Source organism: Aspergillus vadensis (genome assembly GCF_003184925.1).
Source record: "Aspergillus vadensis CBS 113365 unplaced genomic scaffold BO88scaffold_16, whole genome shotgun sequence".
In the NCBI taxonomy this organism is placed as follows: domain Eukaryota; kingdom Fungi; phylum Ascomycota; class Eurotiomycetes; order Eurotiales; family Aspergillaceae; genus Aspergillus; species Aspergillus vadensis.
The window spans coordinates 300354-319538 of record NW_020292054.1 but is presented as its reverse complement, the minus strand read 5'-3'; the positions used below and the strand labels follow the sequence as shown (position 1 = coordinate 319538).

The 19185-nt window shown below is 52.1% G+C and overlaps 6 protein-coding genes and 1 non-coding gene across 7 annotated transcripts; 4 read left to right on the top strand and 3 right to left on the bottom strand.

Annotated features, from left to right (window-relative positions):
- Positions 1 to 362: 362 nt before the first annotated feature.
- Positions 363 to 2261, bottom strand: BO88DRAFT_444841 (uncharacterized protein; the record flags this gene model as incomplete). The annotated part of the gene is made up of 10 exons (XM_025710151.1): positions 363 to 741; positions 780 to 892; positions 1106 to 1160; positions 1189 to 1254; positions 1364 to 1426; positions 1449 to 1463; positions 1495 to 1543; positions 1620 to 1796; positions 1938 to 2071; positions 2235 to 2261. The coding sequence occupies 10 exons, from the start codon at positions 2259 to 2261 to the stop codon at positions 682 to 684; spliced, it is 759 nt and encodes a 252-aa protein (XP_025561396.1). The 3' UTR covers positions 363 to 681.
- BO88DRAFT_75404 (putative autophagy protein Atg13) lies at positions 1974 to 5536 on the top strand. The gene is made up of 3 exons (XM_025713106.1): positions 1974 to 2590; positions 2668 to 2766; positions 2861 to 5536. Exons 1-3 carry the CDS (start codon positions 2354 to 2356, stop codon positions 5405 to 5407), a joined length of 2883 nt encoding a protein of 960 aa, XP_025561395.1. The 5' UTR covers positions 1974 to 2353; the 3' UTR covers positions 5408 to 5536.
- Positions 5537 to 6771: 1235 nt separating this feature from the next.
- Positions 6772 to 9018, bottom strand: BO88DRAFT_343638 (WD repeat NOL10/ENP2 family protein; the record flags this gene model as incomplete). Its single annotated transcript, XM_025703199.1, has 2 exons — positions 6772 to 8741; positions 8802 to 9018. 2 exons carry the CDS (start codon positions 9016 to 9018, stop codon positions 6772 to 6774), a joined length of 2187 nt encoding a protein of 728 aa, XP_025561394.1.
- A 186-nt stretch (positions 9019 to 9204) lies between these two features.
- On the top strand, positions 9205 to 14559 carry BO88DRAFT_489089 (uncharacterized protein). Its single transcript, XM_025712669.1, has 5 exons — positions 9205 to 9621; positions 9681 to 9951; positions 10023 to 12857; positions 12906 to 13559; positions 13609 to 14559. Exons 1-5 carry the CDS (start codon positions 9580 to 9582, stop codon positions 14244 to 14246), a joined length of 4440 nt encoding a protein of 1479 aa, XP_025561393.1. The 5' UTR covers positions 9205 to 9579; the 3' UTR covers positions 14247 to 14559.
- Positions 14560 to 15055: 496 nt separating this feature from the next.
- On the top strand, positions 15056 to 15127 carry BO88DRAFT_t188. Its single transcript has one exon. It is a non-coding gene; the product is annotated as a tRNA-Glu (tRNA).
- Positions 15128 to 15163: 36 nt separating this feature from the next.
- On the top strand, positions 15164 to 16569 carry BO88DRAFT_444837 (pre-rRNA-processing TSR2 family protein). Its single transcript, XM_025710150.1, has 2 exons — positions 15164 to 15219; positions 15306 to 16569. The coding sequence occupies exon 2, from the start codon at positions 15641 to 15643 to the stop codon at positions 16196 to 16198; it is 558 nt and encodes a 185-aa protein (XP_025561392.1). The 5' UTR covers positions 15164 to 15219; positions 15306 to 15640; the 3' UTR covers positions 16199 to 16569.
- BO88DRAFT_406014 (translation termination factor GTPase eRF3) lies at positions 16419 to 18980 on the bottom strand. The gene is made up of 2 exons (XM_025707048.1): positions 16805 to 18980; positions 16419 to 16748 (listed from the first exon to the last, which is right to left on the bottom strand). The coding sequence occupies exons 1-2, from the start codon at positions 18917 to 18919 to the stop codon at positions 16677 to 16679; spliced, it is 2187 nt and encodes a 728-aa protein (XP_025561391.1). The 5' UTR covers positions 18920 to 18980; the 3' UTR covers positions 16419 to 16676.
- Between the last annotated feature and the right edge of the window lie 205 nt (positions 18981 to 19185).

Below are 19185 nucleotides of genomic sequence, written 5' to 3'. Positions count from 1 at the left end.
CAGTATTTGTAGAACCTGTTATCAGGTAATATATAAATATTTCTAGCATTATCTCATAAGATATGATACTGAATCTCAATGGGCCCTTCCTAAGAGTAGACCTTAATGCCTCAGGCACGAGGAAAGCTACTACTATGTTTGCCTTGAGATTGAAGGCGGTGTGTAAGCTATGCTTGTGGCTGCCTGTAGTAATCTCAGAAATCACGGGTTTCACATAGTACTAGATTCTATCTATCATCATGTAGGCAACAGTCGGCCACAAGGCTACAAACCCACCAAAAAGAAACAGCCCAAACAAAGGTACGAAAGATGAAGTGTCCAGGCCCTATTATTGTGATCTAGGTTAGCGCATACAGCTGTACCACCAACTGGCTCCAAACAACCACATCCAAGTCTTTTGAGAGATGCGCCAGAGCCGATGCCCATTGGCTTGCTTGCTTGCTTTACTTCCAAATTTAAACATACTATTTTTTTCCCCGATAGAGTCCCACGATTTTCCTGGGGATGATGCATCACCTATCATTTTTCCCCGATTCGGGGTCTGCGATGAGTTAGGAGTCTAGGTTGTCTAAGGGGTCTTAGCCAGCCGCCTAGGCTGCAAACCTCGCAGTTCCGGTGCATCATGCCGGCAGTGTGTTGTACAGTAGGCTAGATTGCATTGGCTCGAGCTGAAAGGTATAGCTACAGGCTAAGGTACAGTGCCTTGTAGACCGGGCAACTGGCGTCTGCTCTCCACCTAACCTGCAGGCCGTTGCAGGTGAGGCAGCCAGTCCCAGGACACTTGGGGGTGTGTGGTCCATGCTCTCGGTGCTCGGAGGCTGTCTGCGCTCTGCGATCCACCCCCATTTCGTCGGTCTGCGTCGCAGACATCCCAAGTTGACTGTCAGTTGAGCTGGCTCTGAATTTTGTTTGGCTTCAAAGAAATTGCCGTCTACCGACGACAGCGGGCCAAAAGCACGACATTGCTGTGTAGAAGGTTTCGCGGGCACCACAGGAAAGACTGAGATGGCTAAAGTTAGAAAGCATGGAATGTTGTCATGGATAGGGATTATCATGCAAGTTGATTGATCGCCCAGGCGCAAGCGGTAACTTTAGGAAGGCTAACCTATTAGGGGATAGTCTGAATTTAGTAGTACCGTTCCAGATGACAAGAGCCCCCCCTTTTCTTTTCGAATTCGGGTAAGATACCACGCATCTAACGGGGTAATTACGACTGCCTGGCAGGCCCCCGTGCCAGTTGGCAGCCAGCCACGCCTATCAGGCTATGACTTCATGCTATCACCGCTTGATCAGCCTTTCCTTATCTCTGGGCCGATACCGTTCTGTGACGCAGACGCTAGACTGGGCCGTACCTGGTTGATACTGGTTCATACAGAACTGCAGCCGCAGCTTGCGGCTTGACCGCCTTCGAATCGCCCGTTTTAATCTTTCCAGCTGCAACTGCTAACCTCCTGCACCATAATCTTGGTCCGTCCAAAAATACAGACAGAGCACAAGAGCATTCCCTCCATCAAGTGGAAGACTCCCTCCCTTACTGATTAGACTGATCTTCTCGTAGCCATTGATTGTATTGTCCCAGATCGCATGGGTTATTTCATTTGGGGGACCTGCTGTGGCACCCGTCAGCCTGACTGACTGACCGCTCGCACTTGACCTGCTTCCTTTCAAACCACCGAGTCACCGGGTGTGCGTCACAGACCTTCTGCGCCCGTACGCTTGACTGAACTGACTGACTTTCAGTACCATAACGCCTGTCTCTCTCTTCCCTCTCCCTCTCTCGCTCTCTCTCTCTTTTCCTTTTCCTCTCCATTCTTCCACTTCCTACATTTCGTCCTTTCTCTGTGGATCCTACTCTCCTACTACTACCTCTTCCCCTCCCCTTTGGCCATCCACTCTACTTCCCTCATCTGTAGTTCTCAACCATGCGTTCCTAAAACCCCTTGGTTCTCCCCATTACGGTGAGAACGCCGTGCACCCCCGGACGCCTGGATCCGCCCAAGTCGTCAGTGCGGAGAAGCTCCCAAGGTTGTCTAGACCGCATGCTCCAAATGCTCCAACATCTTATTGTTGCCTGAGCACAGCAAACGATGATATCGGCGTCCCTCGTTTTATCTCAACTAGTGCCTGTTACTTAGCGCTCAGCCTTTCTCCCCTTCTTCCATCTTCCTCCCTTTGTCGACCTTAACTCGGGCTGTTGGGCTTGTTAGCATGGCCTTCCGCAGTGGGACCGTCACCTCCCCGTTTCCTTGATCTACAGACATACACGCAGCGATCGTTCTGGACGCTGTTTCCACTCGAAGACGACTCAGTTACGATTAGTTTCCATTTCTCTAAATTATCAGCAATTTATATTATGCATCAACACCCCCGATCTCCGGCGCCTGCGGCGCCTCCCTCCGCATCCAGGCCGGGCGCAAACCGCTCCGATGACCGCAGAGATCAAGATCTCCGCCCGAACTCTCCAGCTTTCGACCCCAGGGTACAACTTACACGGGGATTGGGAATAGAGACGGAGGCTAGGTCATCTGGACAGACGTCCAGTTCACGTCCAGCGAAAGAAGCAATAACGAAGCTCAATCAGCTCGTATCGGTATGGATTGAACCCGGCTTCTAGTCCCCTTATCTATGTAACAAAGGGCCCATTGGTTAATTGTATATTGCGTCTAGAATTACCACACAAAAGCTGCTCTAGTAATACTGGCCTCTCGGATCGACTTCTCTCGCTCAGACGATACACCGAAATTAAATCCCAAAGTCAATCGATGGGTATGCTACGTCCCCAAATATGCTGAGCCTCTGCTTCCCATCAATTGTACCTAGTATCCATGTACTCTGCTAACTACTCTGCTCCATCTTCCAGTTCGCCATCGATTTAGAAGACATCGATGCCCTCCGAGAGGAGCTCCGATTTTGGCGAACGAACGACGTTAGCGAACAACCGCCTCCACCGTTGATCATCGAGACGTATCTGGATACAAAAGATCTGACGAATAACCAAAGTCTCGTTGCCCTGGATGAGCAAGGGAAACGATTTGATGTTCTGGAATCTCTTTCTAGGTCTTCAGAGGTACATGCGTCTAGGTCCGAGGATGTTATTCTAGAGCGATGGAGGGTGGAACTGGGGAATACGCCTAACAAGGCACTACCGGCAGATCTTGGCTCAAATCTGCCAAAAATATATAAGCAGAGTATCGTGACGTTCAGAACATTATTCACCTACTCCAAGTTGTTACCCGCGTGGAAGCTCGCAAAGCGCAACGGGAGGCTTCATACGCACCCGGCGCTTAAGATCAGGTATCGTATCTTGGTTGGGAAGCCCAATCCGGATGACTCCAAGCCGGATCGATTGACTGCGCCGCTATTTGACAGCCCTAATAGGGTGGTCGATACGTATACCTTTGGGACCACGGAGTCGCCGGTTGGATACCTTTCCATCCAAGTGACCTATCGAACAAGCTGTGAGTTTCGAGTGGATGATTCGGAAGCTCTCTTGAGTTCCCGATTCATGGGGGCCGATGATGAAGTCTTCCGCCCTTCACTTCCTAGCAGGGATTCCAACCTCAAGGCCGCCAATTCCGGGGTCGGATCGGCTCCTGTCGAGAAACGAACTGTCGAAGACCCTGACCCAAGTCGAGCTTATGGGAGTCTTTCAACGTTCCACCACGTCGGCCCTACGACCAGTGCGAGTCCAATTTCAGCTCTTCGTGCCGCCCGCGAATCAGGAGCTGCATCGCCATCCCCTCCGAGTTCCTCTTCCCGGAAGCCTGTAGAAGTTGTGAAAGCAAGTCCTCTGGGTCGTGCTGCCGTTTTGGCAAATGAAAGTAGCCCGGGCGTTGCTAGACGATCGTCTATTTCTTTCCCTCCGTTCAAAGCACCACCATTGTCTGCGTCGCCATCTCTTGTTGATCCTCCACTGGGTATGTCGCCTCGGTCAGGGACAATGGCTCGCCCGTCGTTCCCAGAACCAAAGAACATGCCACCGCCGTCCATGGCAGCTTCCGCTCGCAAATCCTTACCATTGCCCGGGGCTTCCGAGACTACAACTACTTCTTCTAATTCGGCATCGCCTCGGCCTACGCCAATCGCAAGGTACAGTAGCGCCTTCACTCATCGACGGGGTAGGCCTTCTTCGGGCAACATCAACAAAATAGACGACGAAAACTCGAGTGGCAAGACCAGTGCAACGTCTTCCAACCCTCAACCTGGGTCAGGCTTACTTGCTGAAGCCACGGGAACAAGTGCAGATTCCATTCATGCAGACGATGAGAACATCACGGAGTTCCTGAAGATGCTGGACTTGAGGAAAGATCTCCTGAAAACATCAAACTCAGCTTCTGCTGATGTGACTGCACGCCGGACAACGGCCACTTCGGCTGCGTTGACCCGGTTCCAGCGAATGAGAGATTCGAATGCACAACTGTCGGAGTCAATGTCATCTTCTATGCTCTTGCAGCGCTCGTCGACCTCTTCGAGCAAGCAGCTCTCGGGAGTGCCTCCCATGGTGGCAGGTACTTCGATTTCGACGGCCTCTTCTCCGGGCAAACCCATTTCACCCCATACCCCACATACTCCGGCCATTCCGTCTCGCCTAAGTTCTAACAGCATCGTTGATTATGGCAACGATAGAGGTCGTGAGCAACCCTCCTCGGTCGGAGATTACACTCCCGAGGGTCCGACCATACCCCATCGCCCGTCCGTCGCAACGGTGAATGCCATTGATATCCCTACGTCACCAGGGTTGCCATTCCCACCTTATCGTCGCCCCAGCTCTGCTGCTCCACCCCCTCCACCAGTTGCGGCCGATGATGACGAGATATTCCCCTTCAATCTGCGCAGCGTAAGCCTCGGGGCTGAGGAGAGATCACACAATAGCTTAAGCGCTCTACAGAGACAGCATGACCTGGAAGGGGCTAAATCAACCACCCAGCCAACGCGCAGGGAACAGCGTCCCCCTTCGGTCAGCGAAGATCCGAGCCGAAGGTCGAGCTCAACGGGGCACGGAACAAGCCCCCACAAGCGGACATCACTGTCAGGGCCAACAGCGACACCGTCGCCGTCGAACAATCATGTCTACCAACCACGCTTCGGCCTTTCTCGGGGGCGAGGACTATCTGGTGGGCCGCACTCCCTCAGCTCCGGCTCGAGTAGTCTTGCGCGCGGCGCTCCTTCTGATCTCGCTGAGCGCGATCATGATCGTGATGGCAATGCAAGTGGCAGTAATAGCGGCACCTCGGCTGTTGAAGATCGTCGGGGAGCTGGGCGACGACCAAGTTCGGGCCGAAACATTCCTCCGCCACCATCACAAGCTGAAGAGGACGAGCCGCTATTGTTTGCTATGAGCGATTTTGGGGCTTCCCGGCGAAGCTTCGAAGAAGGCAGACATGGCAACCAAGGTAGGCGACTCTAATGGAGACGCCAAATATAGTCCTCATTCTCTTATTCCCTCTATCTTGTTGTCGGACTTTTTAATATGCGTGTCTGCATTTGAAGGCTCTGTTGGAAGCTGCCATTTGGGGGCTTCTTCTCAACCTTCATATTTCTGCTTTCCTTAAACTTCACTCTTCTGATGCTGTCTTTTTACGAGGCCATGCCTTATTTATTTTTTCCTTTTCCCCCTACTCACAGTGATCTACTTTTATAGACTGATCTGCAAGCGATACGGCCATGTGCGACCCGGAAAGGCGAATAGAGGATGACATTAGGGGCTTTTTCTTCAAGGTTCTATTGTTTTTGATTTCTGGTGTCAAAATTCGTTTAAACGGCCGTCTGCATTCTGGAGTGAATAGTGTTTTTGGGTTCTGTTGTATTCATTGTTTTTGTCTGCCTTTTGAATATGTGGATATTGATCTATCCCTCATTCATTTTTCTCTTTTTACTATTCTTCTTTATCTCGCGCCGTCTGGGTTTACACTTCTTTCTTATGACTCTACATATCTTCGTCTCTGGTTAGCATCTGGTTAGCATCATCGAGTGATCTGTAATCAGAGGTATACAGGCCCAGGGGAAGGCCTGAAGTTGCTTGCTTGCTTGCTTGCTTGTGCTCCTTGTGGATAGCTATCAATGAATCGGAACGCAATCTATCATGATATAACAAATAACAAATCTAAGGCACGCTACCAAAGTCCCACAGACCACAAGTTTCATTACAACCCTCAAAACCTAGCTAGTAACGCCTTTTATCTACTCCAATCATGCACACAATGCTTTTAGATAGTTTCTTTTGTTTCTCTCTCATTCCCTTCAATTTTAAATCTATGTACAGTACAAGGGACAACAATAATTTTGGAAAGTTGAGGGTGGGTATCTGCTTATCACATGCTAATCCAAGGAACCTCGTCGCCAGGATTTCCTTAAATAGGTGTGAAATGTTTTTCTTTCCCGACTTATCCCGATGATTTTCTTCGTCGGAAGCCTCTGGCAAGAGAGGCGGGTGGACATGCAGATGATGATGACGGATGGTAGCAGGGTCCACGTGGCCTGTTAAACCGTCTTCTGCATGTCATGTCATATCTCTGATTGTTGATAAGATAGACATGAGATGAGTCTAGTATCGCCCAGCAGGAGGAGAGAAGTGAAGTGGGTGGTGGGCGTGCATGTTTTCTGGGAACCGGCCATGTAGGTAGGTAGGTGATAAGGAGATGATGGATGGATGGGGGGAGCAAGACAACTGTGTCTGTCTTCTGCCGGCTGTAGGAGAGCTCTGGGGAGTATATATATATGGTATATATGAACTGCCAGTGCTCACGAGGGGATTCTCGGCTTGTTGCCAAATCACATCTTCCGGAAAGTGTTACCCGAGGCGCTTCGGCGCTCCTTAGCCTTGAAGCTGGTGTTGTTGGTGGGAGCAGTGGGAGCCGGGGCCCTGTTCTGCTGCTGCCGGGACTTGCCTGCAGGCTGGAAAGTGACTTCTCTCTCACCGACGACACCTCTGCGACGGGTGGGTTTCTGGCGAGACTGCATGTTCTGGGCACGCGCAGCGAACGAACGATCGCGAGTAGCGCCGACGCCGGACGAAGAAGTGACTTCCATACGGGGTTGGCGGCCGTTGGTGCGCTTGTAGGATGCCGTGGAGATCTTGCCGGAGGTTGCTGGCTTGGTGAATCTTTCGGGCTCGCTTTCGGACTCGGAGTCGTCGGAGCTGGAGCCGGGGACGTCGTCAATAGCTTCCTGCTCGGCGGCGGTGAGGCCGCGCTCTTTTCTTGGGGGCTGGTCGACGGATGTGCTGGGGTTGAGGAGTCTGAACTCGTGGGAGTTCTCGTCGATGGCGAAGTCTTCGTCTTCGAACAGTTTGGCGAAACGGCTGTCGCCCAGGAGGTTCTTGCCGGGCTCTTCGGTGGGTGCTGCTTCTGCTGCGGCTGGTGCAGGGGCGTCGACCATGTCGTCATCTCCACCCTTTTGTAGGACGCGCTGGGCTCTGCGACGCTCGTTCTTCTCTTCCATGGTGAGGAGCTTCTCGGCCAGTTTCTTGTTGACCTTGACGGCGGCCTTCTTCTTGCCGCGGATACGGCTCTCGCGCTCCTTGTCGATCTTCTCCTTAACACGCTTGGCACGTTCTTCTTCCCAGATGTAGGGGTTGGTGATGAGGCGGGCTTCTTCGTATAGCTGCTGTGCCACAAAGTAACCGTGCATGTAGGGGCGGAGGAGGCTGGTTCGGCCGATCAGGTGGTCCAGGTTCAGGGTCTTCAGCTGAGGAACAGTCAAGAACTTGAAGTTGTCGTAAACAGCGCCAGTCTGGCCGCTGCTGAAAGCGTTAGGATCGTTGGGGTCTTCAGCCATCTCCTCAACGAGGTTGTCCAGGAATGAACACCATCTGGGAGCGGGACCCAGTTGCGGGATGAAGAACGAGTGCTGTTGGCGACCTTCGTTAGCAGTCAAAAGCATACCGCTATCCTTGCACCATGCGACCGAGTTGATGTCGACGGCGGGTTCAACGGATGTCCAGGGCTTTCCATCACGAGGGTCCCAGATCTTGATGATCTTCTTATCCGCGGACATGATCTTCGGGTCCAGAGTCTGTTCGCGGGTGTGTGTTGATGGCTGTAGGAACTTCAAGGTGTGGATAGGGAAGCCGTATCCCTGGTCCTTCTTAAGTAGTGGTACGGGGGACCGAAGATCGTAGAGGTGAATGAGACCGTTCGAAGAACCGGTTCCGAGGGTCAGGCCAGAACGGTGGAATTCCAAGGCCGTGATCTCGTGCCGGGGCTCATCAGGGCCAGACTGAGTGGGTGGCAGCAAGATTCCGGCTCTGCCCTTTGCTCTGGGATCCCAAAGCTCTACCGTACCCAATGTAGTACCGAACGCAAGAAGGTTGTGACTTTCCTCGGCAATCGCACCGGTGTTGACCGCGCCGGTGTTGATACCACCCTGTAAGGTACCGCCACCGCTAGAAGTGAAATCGTCTCCACCAACATCGACTTCGAAACTGCGCATGTACCGACCAAGTTCCAGGTTCAGGCGGAAAACCTCTCCCATGCCATCCGAGTTAACTCCGACCGAGGGGACCAAGGCTTCGGTTGATTGCCGATCGTACACCAAATCACGGCCGTATCTGGGAAGTCTTGTAGTGTAGTGGCAGCCTTGCGGGGTGTGGAATTCGAGCGATCGATCGGACTGCAGGTGAAGAGATTTGGAGTAATCAGAGGATAACAGAAGGAAAGTAGTGTTCAGGGCTACTGTATGGCGAGCCCATGAGAGGGAAAGTTGCGGCAGATAGTGGGTATGAATCTGGGGCTTGTATGTTCCTGCGCGAAAAAAAAAGTCAATATTACAAGCACCAATGGTAGTCTGGAAGATGGTCATACCTGTGCTCATAACCCATTCGCCATCTTCACTGACACGGACGCATTGACTTGCTTCTTCGAACTCAAAGTCCTGGAGTAGTTCGATGCGGTTCGCATACTCCGGATCATTTTTCAAGCTGCGCTTTCTCCGACGCGCAAGCCACTCCGGCAGAGGGCGCGCAGTGTTGGAGCCGGAGATGGTATAGACGGGGACCTCCGACTGATTGGAGAGCTTCATGGCGAAGGGCTGAGAGAGAAAAGACCAGCTTGAAGCGCAGAAGCTGAACCAAAGGGAAAAAAAGGCGATACGAAAAAAAGTTCGCCGATAGCGATAGCTGGGTCCACGTGACGCTGCGGGTGTCGATCACGCATGATTGGCTCTCGCGGGCCGAAGCAACCTCCGTTGGGTCTCGATGGCATCGCATCTTCTGCTGTTCTGCATCTGCCTCGCCTCGCCCGGCTGCCATTCGGTCGTTTATCAGAGCTCGGAGCATATCGCTGGGTCTATGGCGCCTCTAGTCTGATACTTAAATGCGCCTCTTTCCTCCCGGTATTCCTTGAAACCCGCGAGCTCTCCCCCCCTTCTCCCACCCCAAAACAGCGATGGCATCTCCGAGCCTATCTATCTACTGACACCTGTTGCATTATCCCAAAGTCTCCAAATAGTACTATGGGCGGCTTGTTGAGACATGATCCTTTTCGCGCATCTTGCTGGAAATGAATCCTCTTTCAGTTGTACTATCTTTCCTGGCTAGAAATACATAACAGCCGGTGTCTCCTTGGGGACTATAACTAAATCATGGACTTTCCCGGAGGGTCCATCACCAACATACGCGCCATTGTAGGTTCCTCTTCCCTCCCCAGAAAGATACCGGTAAACCCCCTAACTTGGCATCTTAGGATGGATTCTCCCATATTTACTGGAGAATTTACACCGATGATCCTGGCGAGTCGCCAAGTAATGGCTACGCCATTCTTAAGCATCTCAGCCGTCTCAAGGACCTGGAGCTCCAGCTAAGGGACCGAAATTGCTTGGTTTCAAGCTATCCCAGACGATTATGTTTATGGGTCTTTTCTGCTACTCCTGGATTTGAAAGCCTGTCTCCGCTATCTCCGAATGACGGCAGAGACGATTCAGGTCGCCTCGCCATTGGCTCGGCTACTCTGAAAGGTGTGTATGCGCTTGATCAATGTACTCCTCAACTCTACACATTGATGTTGGCTTCTAACAATATGCCACAGTCTCTTCCTCTGGCAACGTTTCCGCGTTGGATCTAGTCAAGAATCTCTCGACAGAAACACAAAATTCGTCGGGGAACGCGGGATCACAGAGGCCGAACGCCATGACACCTTTCGCTACTATTTACGCATCATTCATTTCGGCCGTCAGTGGAGCAGTTAGCCTCCAACTAGTCCGGCAACGCAACGCAATTCCCCTCGGCTCTCGTACTCTCTTTACCGTTGTTGAAAAAGATGGCTGCGACAACTCTCACGTTTCCAAGAATGACCTTGCTTTGGCACCGTCCTTAACTACGCTTCAGATCCAGCTGACATCTGCCGGAAAGCTAACAGTAGCTCTACAGACTATATCGCAGGCTGGATTGACGCGGTTACTCACACCGGAAGAAGTCCCTGCGAGCATACACGACACTCCACCGGGCACTGACCTCTGGCTATCTCCAAGTGGGTCGATTGCCAGGCTTGTCGCCGCTAATCCGCCCCAGCTGAATGCAGGATCCCCGTATCCGCCTAATGTTGGGGTCTCAGGGAATGAGAAGTCCAGCCCGGCAACTCGCAAACAGTGGAAGGTCAATGTGCTCTGGTGGCTATCCAATTTTGGTCTTCATGTGGATGGCATCGATGATGAATCTTGGGTTGAAGTTGAAGTTTGGGAACCATTTTACTCTAGACTCGCCGGGGAAGTTTGGCGGCCCAGCGAGGAAGGCGCTTCCATGCTTCCCCTAAAGCGGATTCTTTGGCCAGCTATTTACTGCTTCAGGAGAACGAAATCAGCATCATCAGAGTTCTATGGTGAAATGGAAGGTGTCTCATCCATTGCTGGTGACCCTCTAGATTTCGCAGAGAATTGGCGTGTAACAGAGAAACTTAGCTTTGCCGAGGCGAGCCCTAAGCCTCCGTCTGTCCATCAAGAAGCGCCGACTAGAGATCAGGACGCATCATCTCCCGATCTTCTTAACCTGCCCGAGGGGTTCGAGAGCCTTTCTCGAGCATCGCAGTATCCTGACCTTCAAACTGCTAGTCTTGTATACCCAACACCGCCTGATGGGGCCGCCGCAACAGGCTTAAATCCCATGGTTACTTCCGATACTTTCGCGGACGACATTGAGCAAAGCTCGAACTTTATGCAACAGGACAGGCAGATTCATCATCGTCAACTCAGTAAAGAGAGAACTGGAACGGATGTGATAAGCTTTGGCCCGTCGGCAGGACTTGTTGTTGGTTCGGGCCTATACGATACGAACGACGACGATGATTTATTCGGAGATATCAATGAGAAAGACTTTGGCGCTAAAGGAATCACCGATGCTGATTTCAGCTTCTTTGACAACCCAGACTTCGACCGTGGAGGTGTTGGCGAACAGGCTGAAGCGATTCAAGAATTGTCTGGGTTCATGGATACAGATGAGCCCGAGATCCAACCAACTGTGGACGGCCAGGCTTCACCTGAACAGACACCAGCCATGAATATTGCAAGTGCTCAGTTGAGTCCTGTGGTCGCTACAGCAGACCTGCAGCCCGAGAAAACTTCCCAGGAGGCCAAGGCACCTGTATTCACGCCTCAGGAGGACAAACCCCGAACAATAAGTCCTCCCTTGAGCCCGGTGGAGGTCAAGAAGATCCTGTTCCCGGAGTCGCAACCTGAAAGTAAACGGCCTGCCAAGAAAGGGCAGGGGCCAGGTTACTACAATGCAGTTGCTTTCAAACAAAACATGTCCCTCTGGGACCAGAAATACGGCGCTGATGGAAAGTTTGGATTCAATCTTCGTGGGATTGAAAGGAACAAGGGGCCAGACACCGTCACAAGCGACATTCCAACTGTTGGCCTTCCACGTCACAGCGGAAAGATGAAAAGCGGCACGTCAAAGGATCCCGACAATTACGGATCTCCTTATAGTGAGGAGATGCAAGAATCATCATCGGACTCGGACATGAGCAGCAGTGTAAGTGCTGACAGTGATGAGAGTGCCTCTGAAAGTGGCCTCTCACCTGCCACGTTTTCCACCAGAAAAAGGAAACGTACTCGCTCCAATTCGGGAACTTCGTTAGCTTTATCCCAGGACAAGTCAACTGTCCGGACTGGTCAGGAAACTGCAGCCCAGAGACCGGAGGACTCGGTATTCCTGGGAAATTTTCTGTCTACCTTTTCTGACTGGTCAATGGCGGGCTATTTCTCCCTGGCACAGAACCAAGTCTCGCCAGTGCTTATTCGCAAGGACATACAGGTTCAAATTGCTCAGCTATTGGTTGACCAAGTGACGCAATCATCTCTGGACCATAAGATAGATGGAACCCTTGGTTTGCTTGATTATGCTGATGAGGTGTGCTCTCCCGAGACTCTTCAGGGTGATGCAGCTTTCGTGAGTGGAATGGAGCGACTGGACCTGAACAGTTTTGTTTCGTTGCAAGATTCCAGTGCGCTTTCGCCTTCGTCATCCAACGGTGCCAACCCGCGTCAGTCCTCTCAACGTAGAGAGACTGGAAAGGGCACCATAGTGAAATTACCCCCACCGCACTTGCGCGTGCGTCGGGGGAAGGATTTCCTGGAGACACTACCTCCGGCTATATCCTTCTGGGAGACTTTCGGGCTGGAACCTGCGCATGGGCAAAAGGACATTCTCGCATATTGCATACATCCTCATTTTGCTGCTCGAGCAGCCGACACATTCTTAGAGCGGCTTGGACTGGTCTACTCGGGCTGCAATCTTGGCGAGCATCGTCGAGGCGAAAGTTCCAACGTCTTCGACCGTGGACTGGGCTCCTGGAACATCAGTCCATCAGCAGACTCACGTTACTCCGAGGTTATACAGTCACTCAAGACTATTTGTGGAGTGCTCGGTAAGCCATATCCGACAATGTTGAATTTGCTTATTCTGACTGAGATAGGGTCTGCGTTTTTGAGTACTCCGCCAAGCAAGGATAGCAACATTGTAGTTTACATAGTGAATCCTTTTGCTCACGCCGCATCATTGGTGGATATCTGCGCTGCATTCTGGTCTCTTTTCCAGCAATACGTCGCGGAAGCTGACAAGCAACAGACACGGCAGCTGAACGAGCTTGTTCTTCAGATAATCCCCATGGATTTTGTCACTTCGGCCGAATCTCTCGTTGTTCCTCCTCAGGCCGAATATTTGAACCTGGCCCTCGAAGTGTACAGCCGCTGTCCGCCTAAATCGTCCGAGGTGGGCCCGGTGAATTGCGCACCGCCGGTGTTGCTTGCAGAGCCTATTCCTAAATCTATTGGCTTCAAACTGTCATCGGAGGGTTCGTCGCCGCTGCAGGAAGGCAAGCATCTCCATATTGCTTGTTCCCGTAGTCTGGATCAACGTTGGTTGAGTGTGGCTTGGTCTGATAATTTCGGGGCACTTCAACGGAACATGTCATATTGCCTTCGCTATCGTAACTCTGTTGCAGCTCGGCCTCTCCCGGAGGTACGGGGTGAAATATGGAAGGCAACAAGGGATATCATGGATACGATTCAGACGCGCTGGAAGGTCATCATTGTCAGCACTGACCCTGTGGACCAGGAGGAGGTTGACAGTAAGTGCACGCCCCATCTTTTGCCGGTTCAGAGCTAACAGATAAAAAGCGTGGACAAACTTTGCCGATCAGTACGGCAAGGCCAGGTCCACGACGCTGGATCTGGTGATCTTGGGCGCGACCACTCCTCCTGACCTACATCTCGAGCCGCCTTATCTCCCCATTCCCTTGGGCATGTTCAATCAGCAGCCTTCCTCCACACCTGTTGCTACACCGAACCTCGGCGGCGGTGTCTCTTCGCCGGACCAGTTCGGTACCGCGCCCACACCCCCGGGTGGCTGGGGTGCACCCGCGAATGCCTCCACACCAACGGATGCGCTCCCGGAGGTTGAATCCGAGTCCCTCCTCACGGATATCTACGATGAGACATGGGGGGTAGTGTTATCACATCGTCTCAACAGCTCTCTGCATCAGACAGAGTATCGCCCCGCATTGGCAAGCGGGTACCTTCTTCGCAGGAAGGGCTCTACTGATGGAGATGGCCTATATACTATGAGTGTCAATATACTCTTTGCACGGCGTTCCCCATCTTCATATGATACTCTCCTACGGGAGATTCTGGGTATGTATCGCGACCTGGCAACCCTGGCCAGAGCCAGGGGTACGCGCACTGTGCAGCAAGGCACATTACCGTGGCATGTGGCTACGGCAATCAAAGCCCAAACTCTTCTCAGCTATGCATTGTGATCCTTTTTTTTCATGTTGTTGGCATTATACCATGTCTGCGGGTCGAGCGATCATGTGGCGTTTAGGGGAACACGGCTGGCTGCTTGCTTCATGTGTTCTACCCGATTTCTCTTCACTTTTGTATATAGTTTGTTTTTCTTTTTCCAGGCAGAATAGGTTATACCACTATGCAGGTTTGTTTTGGGTTTGGATAGGGCGGGATTGTTGAGTATGGTTTTGGAATAGAGGCCGGGGCATGCATCTTTTCATATTGGAGGCGATATCTAGCAATGTAATACCATATGGCAATGTGCTATATTATCGGGATGTTGGGTGAATTCAACTGTACGATCTTTGTCTTGAAATTGTTCCGTTATGAACAACCCCCCATTGCCGATATATATTTCGGTTGGTTGTATTAAAGGGATCGATATTGCCCATCTTCAAGTGAGTTAGTATGATATTTGAACCGAGCACATGCGTCCACGCCAATATGATCCCCGATAACCCGACTTACGTGCATGGCTAAATAGCCCAATAACCCATATGCCTGACACTACGCATCTGGAGACCCTATTCATCGTGGACACAAGCCCCATCATGCGGGTATTATATAGCCTCACAAAACCAAACCTCACCAAACATACTACTGCATAAAAGACCATGCATTACTTGCTAGAGTAGTATGAAATCGCTTCTATATTATCCAACAACAACATATAATGTATCCCTAACTTGCGTCTGCATACATTCGCCACCTATCGCACAAGACTTTTCGCTTATTGTTGAAGGGATATAAAGGCAAATAAACCAGCTGTCTTCAACAAGAATCCGATATGGTGTAGTGGCTAACATCGCCGTCTCTCACACGGCAGCCGGGGGTTCGATTCCCCCTATCGGAGCTTAAACTTTTCTTTTTATATTTTTTTTCTTCTTTTCCCCCCTCCACCTACCTACCACTTCATCTTCCGCTTCATCCAACCACAAGCACAAGGTGAGAATCATTGCCTCTATAACAAATCTGTCCTGTCCTCGATATCCAGACACATATACCCAATACAGGCTGACCAAACCTACAAGGTCCCCAACACCCAAGTACCTTGCAGCAATCCATCAATCAATCCAGTCCCTTTCCCCATAGAAACACCCAATCACATGACCTCTTATCTATCTAACCAACACCCCGATAACCACCCCATCATCCAGATCCAAAAAAATTTCAGGCGCAGACCAGCACCACTAGCAATTTCCCAGCCATCCAACATACAAATTACCTTATTCTCTATATACATATAACGAGAATCTACTCCCAATAAATCACTAAATAACAAATTCCTCCAATTCCTCCCTACCAACCACATCCACAACGACATATAGCACACCCACACCCACCTCCGACCCCGCCATCCGCCAAAATGACCACCCAACAACCCCCCCAAACAGCAACCCAATACCTCGACCTGGGTATAACCCTCGCGATCAACGCCTGGCCAGCCCTCACATTGGCCGTGCAATCCAACTGGGGCGGCCCGACCTCCTCCGACAAGCGCGACTGGCTCTGCGGCGCCATCTCGGAGATGATCCAGGAGCGACCCGAAACGGACGCCGAGGATCTCGAGGACGTGCTTATTCAGGTGATGAACGATGAGTTCGATGTTGTGGTGGATGATGAGAGCGCGGGCATGGTTGCCGTGCAGATTATGGAGATGAAGGGGCAGACGGAGAAGGGCGAGTTCGGGGCCATTCAGGAGATGTGGGAGAAGTGGCAGAGTAAGAAGGGTGCTTCGGGAATTGAGGGGTTCAAGAGAGGCGAGGATCAGGAGGATGATGATGATAGTGAGGAGGATGAGGACGAGGATATGGAGATGGATGATGCGCCGGCGCCGGCTTTGGTGAGGGCGCCGAGGGAGAAGGTTGAGCCTGAGGTGGATGAGGATGGGTTTATGACTGTTGTTTCGAAGAAGAGGAGGTAAATTTTTTAATATCCTCTTCTTATTTTTATGATGGGAATGTTTGTTCTTCATTGGTATTGTTAAAAGTTGTTTGTTGGTGCTGGTGCTGGTTGATTCCCCATAGAATAGACGCCTTGTTTCATGTATTCTGGCTGTTTGTCTATGCTACAGCTGTGTGATTCATGCGCGCAGTGAATCTTTTTGACTATCCAAATCATGAGAAGCAGTAGAATGCGTGAAATGACAGCAATGAAAATTTTATTGCAAAACCAACAAACAAGGGAATGCAAAATCTATAGGAAAGGAGCAAAGGAGCAAAAAAGAATAAAACGGAACATCAAAATTCATCATCATCAGCAACAACCAAACCAGGCTGCTATTGGGATATCATCACCGAGCCTTTTCCCGCCCATTCCTCCCGGTCGACAGTCGTAGCTCGTTAGACATCGCCGTTGACCACCGTAGGGACTGCTATTTATAATGAAAAGACATTCACACTTTACGCCTGCGTCGCCGCCGCCTCTTCGGCAGAGATGAGCTTGGTAATCATACCAATGGCAACGGTTTGACCCTGGTTTTGTATATTAGCATTGTTCTATGAATGGCACTTTGACAATGACTGCTTACCTGATCACGCAGAGTGAACCGACCCATCTGGTTGTAGTCCTCGAAGCGCTCGACACAAACGGCACCAGCAGTGCTCGTCACCTCGATACGAGCAATGATGGTCTGACCCTTGGCAGCGAAAGGAGGGGGACGCTTGCTGCGACGTCCAGTGCCGGGCTCGCACTTGTGCAGCAGTGCCGCAACAGTAACTTCTTCGACAGCAGAGTGCACGTGCATCACGCAGTTGTAACCAGCCGTGAGAATGCTCTTCAGGTCAAGAATTCTGATCTTGGCCTCGAAAGTCTTGACACAGTTCACCAGACGCTTGGGAGAGCAGAGCACGAATCCGGGCAGGATATCCTCCTCTTCCACACCACGGAGACGAAGACGGACCTGGTCACCGCAGGTACCGGTGGGGATTTCGTCCTCAGTCTCACCATAGAGGGCAGCAATTTCGACCTTGGTGCGATTGGGCATCATGATGCAGCTGCCGTTCTTCTTAAGCACACCAGACTCGATGCGACCCTCGACCATGGTACCCATGTCACGGTACTTGGCACTGATGGGCATCATGAAAGGTGCGTTGATCTTACGCTCGGGCACCTTCATATCCGACAGGAACTCCAGAAGGGACGGGCCGCCATACCAGGGAGCAAGGTCCGTGGGAACGCGGTCCTTGATACCCGTGGTCCTCTGGGCAGAGATGGGCATGAAGAAGAGATCGCTCTTCTTGTAGCCGAGGTTCTCCAAGAACTTGCCCACCTTGACGGTACATTCGTCGAAACGAGCCTTGCTCCACTCAACGGTAGGGTCATCCATCTTGTTAACAGCGACGATCAGGGTCTTCACACCGGTGTTCCGTGCAAGCAGGGCGTGCTCACGAGTCTGACCACCCTTCTCGAAACCGGTTTCGTATTCACCCTTACGCGCGGAGATAACGAGGACACCGACATCGGCCTGGGAAGCACCACCAATCATGTGGTGGACATAAGACTTGTGACCGGGAGCATCCAAGATGGAGAAATGTCTCGTGATGGTGCTGCCGTCGGCGGCCTTGACGGGAAGCTGGAAGTGAGCACGGCCAACCTCAACAGTCTTACCCTTGGCACGTTCCTCGTTGGTCAGATCCAGGGCCCAAGAGAGGTACCAGGTCTCACGACCAGCCTCCTTGGCGTCCCTCTTGTACTTCTCCAAGGTACGCTCGTCCACCATACCGGTCACGTAAAGGATGGATCCACCCAGGGTAGACTTTCCGGCATCGACGTGACCGATGAAGACAATGTTGACGTGCTCCTTCTTCTCACCATAGATTTCCTTCAGAGTAGCCTCATCGACATCGGCTTGTTGCTCCATGGCGACAGCGTCGGCATTACGAGCGGCCTTGGCAGCCTCGCCGCGAGCAGGGCTGGATCTTCCAGGGCTAGAGCGACCCGAGGGGGTAGGGGACGACTTGCCGCTGGCGGCAGCCTTCGCGTCGGCCTTCTTCTCAGTCTTCTCGATAGCCTTGGAGGCCGTCACCTTAGCGGCCGCCTCAACAGCGGCAGCACCCTTGGTATCTCCAGGTGTAGCGGCACCCGAGGTCGAAGAAGGCGTGCTCGAGGTGGGAGCGGGGGAGGGGGTGCCGATGGAAAGAACCTTGGTCTTGGGAGCGGCGGGGGAGTTGCTGGCACCGCCAATAGACAGGACCTTAGCCTTGGGGGGAGCAGCGTTGTTGGATGCGGCGGGCTTCGGGGCGGGCTGAGCGGGCTGGGCGGCAGCGGGGGCGGCGGCAGCTTGACGGGGCTGCTGCTGTTGCTGGTAACCACCGTACTGCTGGTTGTAAACCTGGTTGTTGTTGAAGCCACCAGGTTGTTGAGCGTAGGCGCCGTATTGAGCATAGGCCTGCTGTTGCTGGTCATAAGGGTATCCACCGTAGGCCTGCTGGCCGTACTGGCCATACTGCGGGTAACCGCCACCGTAGGGCTGGTAGGTCTGTCCAGGAACGAAGGAAGCAGCACCGGGGGTGAAAGTGGCAGCACCAGGGTGGAAAGAAGGAGCCTGAGGCTGAGGACGGCCTTGTGCGTTGGGGTTCAAACGAACGCCCTCAGTCTGTCTGGAGAGCTCATCCTCCCAGGAATCGGGGGTCTGGTCGGCCATGGTGTATGTGGGGAAGACGCTAAGAGAACGACAACAAGACAAACACCAAGCAAAGTCCCCGGTATATAAAAAAGGGACTGGTCTAAAAGAAGAAGAATAAGAAGGTGGGGGGGAGGAAGAAGAAGAGGAGGAGAGCGAACAATGAAAGGCAGAGAGCAACGCAGCGGCAAGTGAGGGGCGTTTTTCTTTGCGGAGGCTCTTTTTCTCTTGTCCGCCTTTGAGTTGATTTTGCACCGCGCTGACTCAGCTGCGCCTCCCCGCCCCCG